This window comes from Mobula hypostoma, chromosome 25 (genome assembly GCF_963921235.1).
Source record: "Mobula hypostoma chromosome 25, sMobHyp1.1, whole genome shotgun sequence".
NCBI classification, from domain to species: domain Eukaryota; kingdom Metazoa; phylum Chordata; class Chondrichthyes; order Myliobatiformes; family Myliobatidae; genus Mobula; species Mobula hypostoma.
The window spans coordinates 15,797,183-15,811,256 of NC_086121.1; the positions used below are offsets into that span (position 1 = coordinate 15,797,183).

A 14,074-nucleotide genomic window follows, 5' to 3' on the forward strand; every position below is an offset into this window, starting at 1 on the left:
GGGTTAAGAGTGAAAGGTGAAAAGTTTAAGGGGAACATGGGGGAAGCTTCTTCACTTAGAGGGTTGTGAGAGTGTGGAACGAGCTGCCTGCACAAGTGGTGCATGCAAGCTCAACTTCAACTTTTAAGAGAAGTTTATTTAGGTACACGGATAGGAGGGATATGGAGGGCTAATGGTCCCAGTGCAGGTAGATGGGAGAAGGCAGTATCAATGGTTCAGCATGGACTAGATGGGCTGAAGGGCCTGTTTCTGATCTGTACTTATCTATGACTAGAGGTAGGAAAACAGATTCAAAGGGAAAGAAGAGAAACCAGAAAGATATTTACAGAGGCAGAAATGTGGTTCAGTGGGCTGTTCCTCCAGAGAAGATTTGAAAGGATGACTACAATGATTCTTTGCTTTCTTTGTTTTAAAATGCCCACCAGAAACTCTGCTGTCAGTTCACTCATTATTACTCAGATGCACTGATTGTTCCTGAGTAATTATTCTGCTGAACTATAATCTATGGTTTATCCTTCAAGAGATTTAACAAAAAAAAGCCTGATTATCACATCTGTGAGGAACTCCAGAAGTGTTGCTTAATAAGATGCAGAGGAAATTGAAAATGAAAGTGTGCTAGTAATCAGATTGGTCAGTGCCTGGGTAAACTGTGACAAGTTTATGATGTGCATTTAGTGGTGAGGGAGGCACACCTAGAACACTGGAAAGAGTTCAAAGAACGTGGCTCTGGACAAACTGGACTAGTGTTCCTCATCACAAATCGAGAGCAGTGATGACAGCGGGGAATCAGAAGGTTTCAATGCAGCTGTAACCTGAAAATGTAAGCCTGTTCATCTTAAAAACAAGTAAGGAGTTTGGAAAAGAAAACATGCAGTCCCTACAGAGGGATACAAAACACAGGCACTAATATCGAACAAGAGAAAATCTTGCGGATGCTGGGAATCCGAGCAACCACACACAAAATGCTGGAGGAACTCAGCATGCCAGGCAGCATCTAGGAAAAGAGTACAGTCGACATTTCGGGCCGAAACCCTTCAGCAGGTACTTAAACGATGAGTTTGTGAGGGATATAGACAAAAACTTCTTGCAGATAAATATAAAAAATGGCCTTCTGTTTTCTACCTAATAAACCCCCCAAATAAACATTTTTATGTCCTATGATGTTCTAAAATCATTAACGCGCTTTAATAGACACATTAAAATATTTAAATGCATAGTCAGAAATAATATTAGTTAACAAACTTTTCCAGTAAAACTTAAAAACAATGATCAGGTTTGCACTCACAGGATACAACTGTGTAAGCAATGATATCTCTAGATCAGTGCAAAGCGAGGAGCCACTTGACCCAAGTGGTTTGGAAACTAATCTCTATATTTTATTGACAATGGTTGGTTTCTCAGTGTGTATGTGCATATAGATATCTTTGTTAGAAAAAAGTCAACAGGAGTTGAGGCTAACTTGTCAGGACACAGATCCCTGGGTAGTAAATTAGTGATAATGAATATAGATCCAATATGGATTGTAGAGGATGGTTGGAGAGTGAAAGTTCTGTCACAGGAAGTAGTTGAGCTAAACATCCTGCATGCTTTTAAGTGGGGGGGGGGCAAGAACACCAAGGTATTGTGTATTTAATATTTAAATATAATATTTAAGTAATATTTGAGTAATATTGTAAATATATTGTTTGATTAAGCATTCTTTGTTGTTTACATAATGCATTGCACATTATATATAAAAGTATGTAAATGGCATACGTCATCACACCACCACGTTGTATGCGCAAACTCCGCTTAAAATAAAAGCTAAGTTTAACTCGCATTTCGGACTCCTTTAAATTAGTTTTATGTTTTGGAGTTACAAACATAACAAAAGGTATACTAATTGGTGAGAAGGGGGCTAGAAGAAACACCAACAAGAAGAATTTGGGCTGAATGACCTCCATCTTTTTTCATTATGTTCAATGAAAACCCTCTTCTGTGTAAGAAGGCGAGCACATTCCATTGCTGGGGAATTGAGCGGGAGAGATCTGATGGATAATGAGAATAAGCTGATAAGTGGAAAACGATTTCTTCTCTCTGATGGCGGTAAATGGAAAAGATTGGGAAACAAAATGAGATTCAAAGAGACGCAACTCAATTTCTTTCAAAACTTTTTTTTCTCTCTGCTCCAGCTTTCGAGCAAGCCCATTCCTTCTTGAATTATGGTGTTGCTTCTGCCTATGTCACCTGGGTGGAATGCTTTTTGTTCTCCACCTTCAGTTCGGAGAAGCAGAAATCAGCAAGCTTGTGGGGAAATGATGGAAGTTAATTGAAGAGAAGGATTGAGCTGATGTTCCTCGAAGGGGCTCAGTAATTAAATAAACTGCTTATCCTTGAACTATTTAAAGTGAAAACTTAATTTCTAATCTACATTTTGTTGTGTAGCCAAGATCGCTGGTATTCCCTTGGCACAAATATTGATCCTGATAACAAAGAGAATGATTTGACATTAAACACCTACTGAGCTACCCAATTATATCATCTCATTTAGAAACATTTATCTTCCACCTCCATCTTTTTGCTTCTTTTCTCATTGGAGACCTCCCTAGGTTGGAAGAATGTTAAAAATGCAAGTAGGCCATTCAGCCCCTCAGACCTGATTTTCAATCTGAATTCCACTTTCTTGATTTACTCTTGCAGGCTTTTTATTTTGCTCTGATTGGGACCAAGAGCATTGCTGACAAGACTTTGCTGACAATCCATCAGCAGTGGATTGTGGGTCCACTCGTTGAACCCCTATAAACTGTGAGGGAGATTTCCATTCTTCAAGAAAATAGGTGGTACAGTGGCATAGCGGTTAGTGTAATGCTATTACAATGACAGCGAGCCAGGTTCCATTCCCCATTCCATTCTGCCTATTAGGAGTTTGTTTGTTCTCACCGTGATCACGCGGGTTTCTTCCAGGGGCTTCAGTTTCCTCCCACATTCCAAGAGGCTTATGGATTAATAGGTTACTGGTCATGTGGGTGTAATCAAGCAGCACAGGCTCTTTCGACTGGAAGTGCCTGAAGTGTCACTAGAATTAGGGGACATGGCCTCAAGATTCGGGGAGTAAATTTAAGAAGGAGGTGAGGAGAAACTGCTTTTCCCTGAGAGTGGTGAATCTGTGGAATTCTCTGCCCAATGACGCAGTGGAGGCTACCTCAGTAAATATACTTAAGACAAGGTTGGGTAGACTTTTGCATAGTAGGGGAATTAAGGGTTATGGGGAAAAGGCAGGTGGAGATGCGTCCATGGCCAGATCAGCCGTTATCTTATTGAATGGTGGAGCAGGCTGGACGGGCCAGACAGCCTGCTCCTGTTCCTATTTCTTACGGTTTTATTATGTTATCATGCGCTATCTCTAAATAAAAATAAATAAAAACAGTGTACAGGTTGGATCTCTTTGTGGCTTGTTTTACTGATCCCAACCTTTTAATTCCAGGAGGTTTAAGCTACACTGAAGTTCTGAGAGTGGGATTTGAACAAGTTTTCTGTTGAATTCCAAGTCTAGCTCTCTTCATTCCTGGAACAGCCAGGTAACTACATTGTTACCAAACCAACACCACCATCTGATGGAAAGGGGCTGTCGCTGACCTGATGCCTCTGACCTCCCTCAGGGATGCCCATTAATTTGAGGTGACCCAAACTTTCAACTTTGACCCTGCTTAGGAGAGAATCAATGCGGTTCTTCTGTATAATCTTTTGATGGACTGTAATGAGAGTCAAGAACTAATTATTCAATAACATTCACCACTGTAGCTTCTCTCTGATGTTTCTCCAAGATGCTGCCTGGACTGAAATGATGTCTCACTATTCTCATTTAGAGTCTTAGAGTCATAGAGAAATTCAGCACAGAAGCAGGCCCTTCTGAAACATTTAAACTGCCTAGTCCCATCGACCTGCACCCTTAGCCCTCCATACCCCTACCATCCATGGACCTAGCCAAGCTTCTCTTAAATGTTGAATTGCATGCACCACTTATGCCCGCAGCTCACTCCACACTCTCACATCCCTCTGAGTGAAGAAGTTTCCCTTCATATTCCCTTTAACCTCTTCCCTTTCACCCTTAACCCATGACTTCTAGTTGTAATTCCACCCAACCTCAATGGAAAAAGCCTGCTTGCATTTACCCTATCTATACCCCTCATAATTTTGTATACCTCTATCAAATCTCCCCTCAGTCTTCTAAGTTCCAAGGTATAAAGTCCTAACCTATTCAATCTGATATACAGGTATCAGATTTATCCTTGATTTACAGGGGAAGATAGTTTTCTTCCACAGAGATGAGGAGAGAAGCGGAGATTGTTTTTCCTTAGGAGTGTTAACAGTATGAAGGGCTTTGAAAGAATGAATATTGAGGAATAGTTTCCACTACTAGAGAAGTCAGTAACCAGAGAAACCAGGGAAAAAAACTAGAGGGCAAATGTTTTCCATTCAGAATGAAGACATTGGAGGTCCATGAGTTAGTCCTCAGAGATTCTGAGGTGGATAGGATCAGTAGTTTTAAATTCCTTGGTGTTCTCATATCAAAGGATTTGTCCTGGGACTTGTACAGAAGAGCCAACACAAAGAAAGCATGACTGTGCTTCTACTTTCTTAGAAGTTTGCGTAGATTCGTCGTGTCACAAAAACCTTCGACAAACTTCTATAGGTGCACAGTGGAGAATATCCTGATTGCATCGTGGCATGGTATGGAAACACCAAAGCCCAGGAATGGAAGTGCTACAGAAGGTGGTAGATACAGCCCAGTCTATCACAGGCAAAGCCCTCTCTACCATTGGGCACATTTACATAGAGCTCTGCTACAAGAAAACAGCATCCATCATCAAGGCCACCCCCCACCATCCAGCCATGCTCTCTTAGTACTGCTACCATCAGGCAGGAGGGACAGAAGCTTTAGGTCCCACACCACCAGGATCAACCGACAGATTCACTTTCAAGGACACGTTCTCAGTATTATTTTTTATTTGCACCATTTGTCTTTTTTTGCACATTAGATATTTGGTCAGTCTTAGTTTATGTATAACTTCTCATAAATTCTTTATTTTCCTGTAAGTTCCTACAAGCAAATGAATCTCAAGGTACCATCTATATATTTCACAAAGATAGTGCTGGTGAGACATGGCGATGCTTTGCAGACAGTAAACAAAAGTACTAACAACTCGACTAAATATGCATTTTTTGGAATACCATCACTGCAACCCGCAGCCTGTAATTTCCCACTGGGAAGGTGTGCTTTTGAGCTGTTTGTATGAACTGGCATTTTTGTGGTATCCTGAAATATTTGGTGAACTGGACTCTGGAGAATGCAGGTACAGCTGCGGTGGGCTTGAGGCTGGCCTGAAGCAGCAGGGCCCGGGCTCACAGCTGGTAACGAATCGATGTTTGGCTGGTTTAAGCACCAAGCTAGATTTAAAAGGTTATGGCATTAAGGCTGAGGGCGGAGCACAAACCGATGTTCAGCTCAGTGTTGAACCAAGTCCACAGCTGTGGCCTGCAGCCGTCAGCACTCGCCTCAGTGCTGAAATTGGCTCCATGGCTGTGGCCTGCAGCCATTGGGTTCCTGGACCAGCTGCAGTTCTGAACTGGCTCCATGGCTGTGGACTTACTTTAAGGGACTCCGTGGTTCATATTCCATGGGTTGTTTGTTTACATGATTTGTTCTTTCGTTTTCATACATTGGATAGATGGCTGTCTTTGTGGTGTGGGGTTTTTCATGAATTCTATTGTGTTTCTTTGTTCTGTGGCTGCCTGCAAGAAGATGAATCTCAAGGTTGTATATGGTTTATGTACTTTGATAATAAATTTCCTTTGACTTTGAAAATGTAGGAATGTAGAAAGGTGAACTGATGTTGATCAGTAATTAATGTGCACAAATGACTCACAGGGAGAGGAACAAATGAGACCTGGGGAAGATGTTTCATTGGGAGAAAGGAAACAAGTTGAAATAGTGAGAAGCTGTAGCAGCCAAGAGCCGGATTTGTGGAATCTGAATAAATTAGCCAAACCCAAGGAGGAAATGCCAACCAAATAGGGGCTGTGGAGCTGACAGTGTGGTAGAGAGAAAGGTCTACTTCAGTAAAAATGAATTAAAACCAGAAAATGCTGGAACTATTCAACAGGTCAGGCAGCATCTGCGGAAGAAGAAACAGAGTCAACATTTCAGGTCCAAGATTCTTTGTCAAAACGGCATTCCCTGTCAGATCTCTTTCAACAGTTTCCCCAGGTTTACCCCTCGATCAGTTTCATTGAAACTGTACTGCAATTGTGTTAGTGTTTGGAGAGCTCACTTGAACCTTTTTTTTTCAATTGGTGCTTTTGGTAACTAGCTAGCACACAATATAAATGGATCAAACCCTACCCTCTCTTAGCTTTCTACTTCAGCTCGTACCTTGCTCTCCCACTCTTCCCTCCTTCACCCAAACCTTCCCTCCCTATCTCACTCCTTTTTCCCTCACCTTTCCTTCCCGTTCTCAGTCTAATTCCTTCTCCTGTTACTTTACAACAGCTTACGGGCAATCATCCTTTTTTCCTTTCTTTTCCTCCCTCTCAAGTCCCCTATATTCTCTGCCCCTTGTTTCGTTCTCCCCTGCTTTCCCACACCATCCTTTCCTCTCGTTCTCACCCCTCCACTCTCTCCTCAACTCAACTCCTCTTCCCCCTACCTTTCTCTTCCTTTGCAACACAGACACAAACTTCTGGAGGAACTCAACAAGTTTGGCAGCTTTTACAGAGGGGAATAAACAGTTGACGTTTAGGGTCTCGGCCTGAAAACGTCGACTGTTTATTCCCTTTCATAGATGGTGCCTGATCCACTGAGTTTCTAGAGGATTTTGTTTGTGTTGCTCTGGACTTCCAGCATCTGCGGAATCTCTTGTGTTTATCATTTACTGCCTCTTCCTTCTCCTTCCCTTCTTTTCTCACCTTCTGCCTCTCTCCATCACTTTTCTGCCCCTCCCTCCTCACCTATCCTTTCCCCACCCCCTTGTCTCCCTCTGCCTGTCCCTTTTACCTCAGCCTCTGCCACAAGAGCCTGCCATTCTCTGACGTGACATCATACTGGTAGGATTCCATCGTCAACCACAGGTGAGGTCTCTGATAAATGGTGACCACACTTGGAATGCAGCTTCACTTGTTTTAGAGCTGCAAAGGGATTGGTAACGTCCCACAGTACAAGTACCTCACAATGCCTGAAATGTGGTATAATTACCGTGCTATTAGCAGCCACTTATTCTGCAAATCACAAGCTGTAGTGCCGTTGGCTGGTACAATGAAGGAAACCTCCTTGTTTTCGTCAGGTTGTAATCAGAAACAATTATTTACAACATGCTGAAAGACTTATATTTAAAAAAACTGTAGTGTATTATCAGAGGGGGGATTGCAAGTATCTAATAATGGAATTGGAGGCCTATTTCTCTGGAAAGCCATTGGCTGCTGAATGGTCTATAAATGGAACAAATTGCCAAATATTGAGCAGCTCTTCTAGGTCATTAGGTCTTTGTTAAAAAGGGCGTCGGGAGCTGGAAATGGGACAGCAGCTTCACGAAGGGACTCATAACTGCCTCGGTAATGACCGCCTTCTTTAGAATGACGTCCAGGATTGGGAGGACTATCAGCAGAGCTGACAAGCGAGCCAGCAGGTGGTTGAGCAGCCTCTGGCTGCGGCGAAGGATTTGCACTTTTCAACCCAAATGTGAAGGGGGCAGGGCTTTCTGATTACGTAAAGTTGCCAAGAATACTTCAATCTGTGGGGTTTACCTCAGCAAAGCTGGAGATTGAATGACTGGACCCAGAGAGTAGCTTTGAGAGGACGGAGTTGATCACAGGCATAATGATGCTCCCCACCATCCACTGGAGAGGCAGCAGATCAAATGGCACTCCATATTTCTCCAGTGACCTCCTGTATCCGAGCCATCCCACCAACCCAACCCATCAACATCTGCAGCCAGACAGGTGAAAGGAAGACTTGCATTTCTATAAACAAAAGAGATAAACCCAAAACATAAAATGCTGAAGGAAACCAGCAGGTCAGGCAGTATCTATCTACAGAGGGGAATAAACAGTCGATGTTCCAAGCCGAGACCCTTCATCAGGACGTAAGCTCTGCCCAAAAATTCAACAGTTTATTTCCCTCTTTCAATGTTGCCTGATCTGTTGAGTTCCACCTGCGTCTTGCGTGTGTCGAACTTGTATTGTGTCTTTCACAATGTCAGAACGTCCCAAAGCCTTTTCACAATCAACAAAGCACTTTTGACGTGTGTTTAGTTATGGTACAGCCAAGCCTTATACGGCTTCGTATGATAAGGAGCAGATCATCCTGAATAAATATGAGCCAGGGCACAGGAGAGAATTCCCCTGTTCTTTGAAATAATGCCATGAGTTACATTATACGCACCAAAGGGAGTAGATGAGATCTTGGTTTATCGCACTTTCAATGGGTGGTCCAAAGGTTATGATTATTGTCAATGGAATCGTCAGCAGGAATTGTGCCAGCATTTCATCAACGGTGGTGCTAATATTTTTTTGCAGGATGGGTGAGCTGCTGCTCGTCAAGCCCAGGAAGACTGTGTCAAGGAGATGAAGAAAATTCCTATCAGCAGCCCTCACTGAGTCAGCTGAAGGCCAAAGACTCTCTCTGCGGCCCTGAGATTGTACCATAGCTGGAGTCACCCCCTTTAACCCCTGGTTTTTTAGTGAGTTGCCTGTTGTTACTAAATTAAGTACGATAGCACAGGAAATGGTAGGGATTCTTTCTCAATCTGCACTGGCTTCGAAGCTGAGTGCCAGGGACTGGGGATCTAGTCCCTGTGCCATCTAGTTACCATGGCAATGGGATTTACTTATGGTAAGCTGTTGAAGTGAATAACATCAGAGGTGAAATTGGGAGCAGCTGATTCCTGGCATGTAACGAGGCATTCAAATCCCTTCATGACCTCTGTCCTTGTCCTACAACTAGCACGTATGTCACTGTGCTCCTCCTGTGCTGAAGGCATCCATATTGTAGACTGGCAGCAGTCACAAGTCCTCTATGGCCCAGCAAATATTTAACACCCGAGCAATGTCTATCAAGCAGGACAGTTGTTTGTGAGGTTTATCACCCTGCTGTGTCACTGCACTCTGATGCACATTGCATCATGAAGAATGTGATGTGATTAGAAATCCTTTCTGTTACGCAAAGGTCTATGCTTTCTGTTGATAGTGTCTCCTCTCTCTGTCTCCAGTTTCAATAGATGCCATTCGAGAAGTGTGTGAAGGGAAACAATCAGAGATCTTCCAGCGGTATCCTGACGGGACCTTTGACCCCAACTGTTGCTTCAGTATTTACCACGGGGACCACATGGAGTCCCTTGATCTGATTTCATCAAATGGCGAGGAAGCGCGAACATGGATTACAGGCCTCAAGTACTTAATGGCAGGGATCAGCGACGAGGACAGCCTGTCAAAGCGGCAGAGGACACGCGACCAATATCCTTTTCTGTCTTGGCCTTAGGCATTGCACTGATGTTTTAAACATTTTAGAGTGGCGGGCAGAATGTGGGCCAGCTGGTAGAGCTGCTGTCCCGTGCCTCCAGTAATCTGAGTTTAATCCTGACCTTCAGTGCTCTCTATGTGAAAATTGAATTCTCCTGTGACTGTGGGGTTTCTCTGGGTGCCACATTCCTTCACACAACCCACAGATATGCGAGTTGATGGGTTAATTGGCCAAGTGTCTGGGAGGAATTGATGGGAAAATGGGATTAGGGTAAAAGGGTGGTCATGTTCACTGAAGCTCCCATTTCCATGATCTTAATTGCCTTGGAATAGATCCTCCAACGTTGACAAAACAGTGGCAGATCCCTCGTGGGGCCAGAACTGAATGATAGAATCTGTCCAGTCCAAGTTTATTGTCATGGGCATACATGCACAGGGTATTAAAGTCATGAAAATTAACTTTTGGTAGCAGAAGTACTTTATAAGCATAAATTAATATAAACTCAAATGAACATAGTCACATGTTCACGTCTGCTTCTGCTGTTGATCACCCGATACATCTCTCCTTTGGGTGCAAGCACTTCCCACAGGTAATTATATGGAAAGCAAACTCTTTCCTACCCCAATTGAATGAAGCTTGATCTTTAGTCAGTGAGAGCTTTCTATCCATTGATAATTGATCAAATAAAAGTGTCCAAAACCAAGAAAATGGACATTTTTTAAAATCCATTTTTTCCCTCCCTTCTATTCGCCTATTCATTGATCATGGTAAATCTTGGAGCATCTATAACCAGTCCCAAGTCTACTAGTGAGGTGGCCCAGATCTTGAGGTAAGCTACTAGTTAGAGTATTCTTCCTTTCATTTAGGAATAAATCCCTGAGAGGGCCAACTCTTCGCTCATATTGCCTTTTTGCAACTTGACTGTGGTTATATTTCATTAGGAGAGTTGAATGGGAAGAGATAACTCTTCAGAGTAGTGAAGCTAACAGAGGAAACCCCAATCTTTGGTGTCAACTCCCCAGGTGTGATACAGTCAATTCCCTCTCGCTGCTAATTTATCTTTATCACATGCCGTGTGCACAAGCTGTCTTGGTGTCTCATTTGAGATTGAATCAGCGATGAGACAGCGATGTTGAGAACAAACAATTTAAGCTCTCAGCCAATAAAACTCAGCCAGGGAAAGGCATGAAATGTACGGTAGATTGAAAGGAGGCTACCGGTCTTCCATCTACCTGTCATTTCCTTTTCATCTGGTTCTACTTACCAGCTTCTGTCCATCCCTCCTCCACATTTCTACATTCTGGCCATTCTCCCCCTAAATCCCTGTCCCCGCAGGCCTGACGCAGCTTTTCAACTCAAATTGTCAACAGTCCTTTTACCTCCACAGATGCTGCTTGACCAGCTGAGTTTTTCCAGCAAGTTGTTTTTTTGTACCAACATTGGTGCAATGTGGTTAAAAAAAAGTATTCAACTCATCCATTACATCTAAAGCTATCTCTTTTAAAAGTTGAGATGTGAGATCATTTTATCCTTGAGACTTTTTTTCGCTTCATTAACTTCCCTAGAATACTTGTTGTCTAATATTAATTTCCTTTGCTTCCTCATTCTCACTAGATCTTACTTCTTTAGTATCTGGCACATACATGTCACTGAATGGTAAATATCCCACTTCCTATTAATGACCAAGATTGGATGTAGAAAGCAAATATGCAGGCAAACATCAGAACACTCAATCCTATCACATCACACTATTAATTTGACTGAAAGTGAGAAAAACTGTGGCTGATAATGGACAGCCGCTCAACAAAACACAAAATGCTGGTGGAATTCAGCAAGTCAGGCAGTATTTATGGAGGAGCTTAAATAATCGATGTTGTTCCAGCATCTGTAGAACCCCTTGTGTTGATTTATTCCTGCCTGCTTTCTCCATATTGAAACACTGCTCAGAGTAGAACCTCTATTCTTGGCACTTCAATGTTATCAAGGGTGTTACAGTCAGTAAGAAGGTGCTGCTTGGTGAATTCCCTGTATTTTAAAGAGCGCCTAGAATTTTTAAGACCACCAAGAGCAGCACACCCAGATGTTATAAGAATCATAAAGTATCTATTTCATCAAATCCCTTGGCTTCAGTACCTCAATCATTCCAATTGCATCATTCAATCAACATCTCTTCAATCTTCACAATATTCCTCAATGATTGCCAATGTATACAAATTCTTTTCCCATTGTTTCACTGAAATCCTGCCCACTATAATCAGGGTTTTCTCACTATAATGTCTAATCTCTACCCAAAATTACACTTAACCCCCTCAGAACACATCCTTTAATCCTTATCATTGTGTCCCACAATCAATTATTGTTGTAATTGTTGTACCTTTTCACGCCTTGTAGCACATCGGATGGCACTTTTGCCATTTCTCTAGCATTTGACTGGTTTTTACGAGGCCGAGTTGCTAGCTCAATATTTAATCCAGCACAGATGGAAAGCGTGCAAGGAGCCGGCCGGATTCGGACTCGGGAGCATTCAAATTCCAGTCCTGATGCCACTACACCACCAGCCAGCACAATCCATCATTACCCTAACCCTAAACGTAATTTCAATTTCCACTTCTCCCCATCCCTTAGCTCTAATTTCTTTTTGTGTCCCTTAATTCTTACAAATCTCAACCAAAATCCCCTAACGTCCTTAAACTTTCCTTAACTTTTCCCCAATTTAAATTCAAGGACTATCCATTTATATCTCATTTTACTAATGGACTTGCCAAAAATCAAATCAAATTTGATCTATCTCAGGGCATCTCTGAAGCATGTCTAGGATAGACCAGGTATCCCATCAAACCCATAGCATCCACAGAGTGCACAAGGTACCCAGCTCCACACCACACCACTTGGAGACAATTTCAAGTTCCTAAACACTCCTAAGTGAAGAGAAGGCTTGTTTTTTCTGGATTCTCTTTAACCAATTTTCATGTGGCTAAAGCAGACATTTGCAGAGGCGGATAAAAACGGGGACGGCTGCCTAAGTGTTGGTGAGGTCCTGCAGCTAATGCACAAACTCAATGTCAATCTGCCACGCCAGAAGGTCAAACAGATGTTCAAGGTAAGAGTGTTTCCTGCACATCCATTCATTTAAACTTTTCCCGAAGGTGAGGCATATATTGAGCACATACCGACATTGACCTACCTTCTTGCACCTTCCTTCTGCGTGATGGAGAGGAAATTGGTATGGGTGGAGTGGATGCTATTAGTACAGGAAGCAGCTTCATTTATATAAAGCCCTTCACATCCTCTGAGCATCCCAGAGTATTTTGCAGTCATCAAGATACTTCAAAAGGTTGCACCCAAAAGTATAATCCATTCTTTAGTCATGTTGATCGAGTGGTAAAGCATTGACCAGATCGATGGGAAAAATTCCTTTTTTCTTCCTTAACGACTGTACGTTCTTTAACGTCCACCCAGTCTGAGTCTTTGGTTCACAGCTATTGTTGGCAGAATTTCAGGTGATGACAAGAAGGCGTACAGGAGTGAGATAAATCAGCTGGTTGAGTGGTGCTGCAGCAATGACCTTGCACTCAGTGTCAGTAAGACCAAAGAATTGATTTTGGACTTCAGAAAGGGTAAGACACCAGTCCTCATCCGTCCTTGGACTCACTTTATACGGCACGCTGTCGGAGCAGTGCTGCCAGGATAATCAAGGACTCGACCCATCCAGCCAACACACTTTTCGTCCCTCTCCCGTCCGGGAGAAGGCTCAGGAGCTTGAAGACTCGTATGGCCAGATTTGGGAACAGCTTCTTTCCATCTGTGATAAGACTGCTCAATGAATCCTGACCCAGATCTGGTCCGTACCCTCCAAATATCCGGACCTGCCTCTCAGTTTTTTTTGCATTGCCTTACTTTCCCTTTTCTATTTTCTATTTATGATTTATAATTTAAATTTTTAATATTTACTATTGATTTGTACTCCAGGGAGCGCGAAGCGCAGAATCAAATAGCGCTGTGATGATTGTACGCTCTAGTATCAATTGTTTGGCGACAATAAAGTAAAGTAAAAGATCAGCAGTGGAAAGGGTGAGCAATTTCAAGTTCCTGGGGGTCAACATTTCTGAGGATCTATGCTGGGCCCAACATACCGATGCAGTTACAAAGAAGGCACAGCAGCGGCTATATTTTATTCAGAGTTTGAAGAGATTTGGTTTGTTACCAAAGATACTCTCAGGTTTCTATAGATGTACCATGTATTCTAACTGGCTGCATCACTATCTGATATGGGGGTTTGGGTGGGGGAGTCACTGCACTGGATCGAAATAAGCTGCAGAAAGTTGTAAACTCAGTCAGCTCCATCACGGGCCCCCAGCATCCAGGATATCTTCAAGGAGTGATGCCCCTTAAAGGTGGCATCCATCATTAAGGACCCCCATCACCTGTGATAGCCTTTTTCTGATTACAACCATCAGGGAGGAGGTACAAGAGCCTGAAGGCACACACTCAACGATTCAGGAACAGCTTCTACCCCTCTGCCATCTGATTTCTGAATGGACATTGAATCCATGAACACTACCTCACTACTTTTTTATTTCT

General features: G+C 42.8%; 1 protein-coding gene across 1 annotated transcript in view; it reads left to right on the forward strand.

The window, feature by feature from the left end:
- Nucleotides 1-14,074, forward strand: part of plch2a (phospholipase C, eta 2a) — a 177,554-nt gene that overhangs the window by 19,878 nt on the left and 143,602 nt on the right. The window contains exons 3-4 of the mRNA XM_063033234.1: nt 9,243-9,486; nt 12,464-12,593. Coding sequence (XP_062889304.1) covers nt 9,243-9,486; nt 12,464-12,593 — 374 coding nt within the window. The remainder of the gene's footprint in view (nt 1-9,242; nt 9,487-12,463; nt 12,594-14,074) is intronic.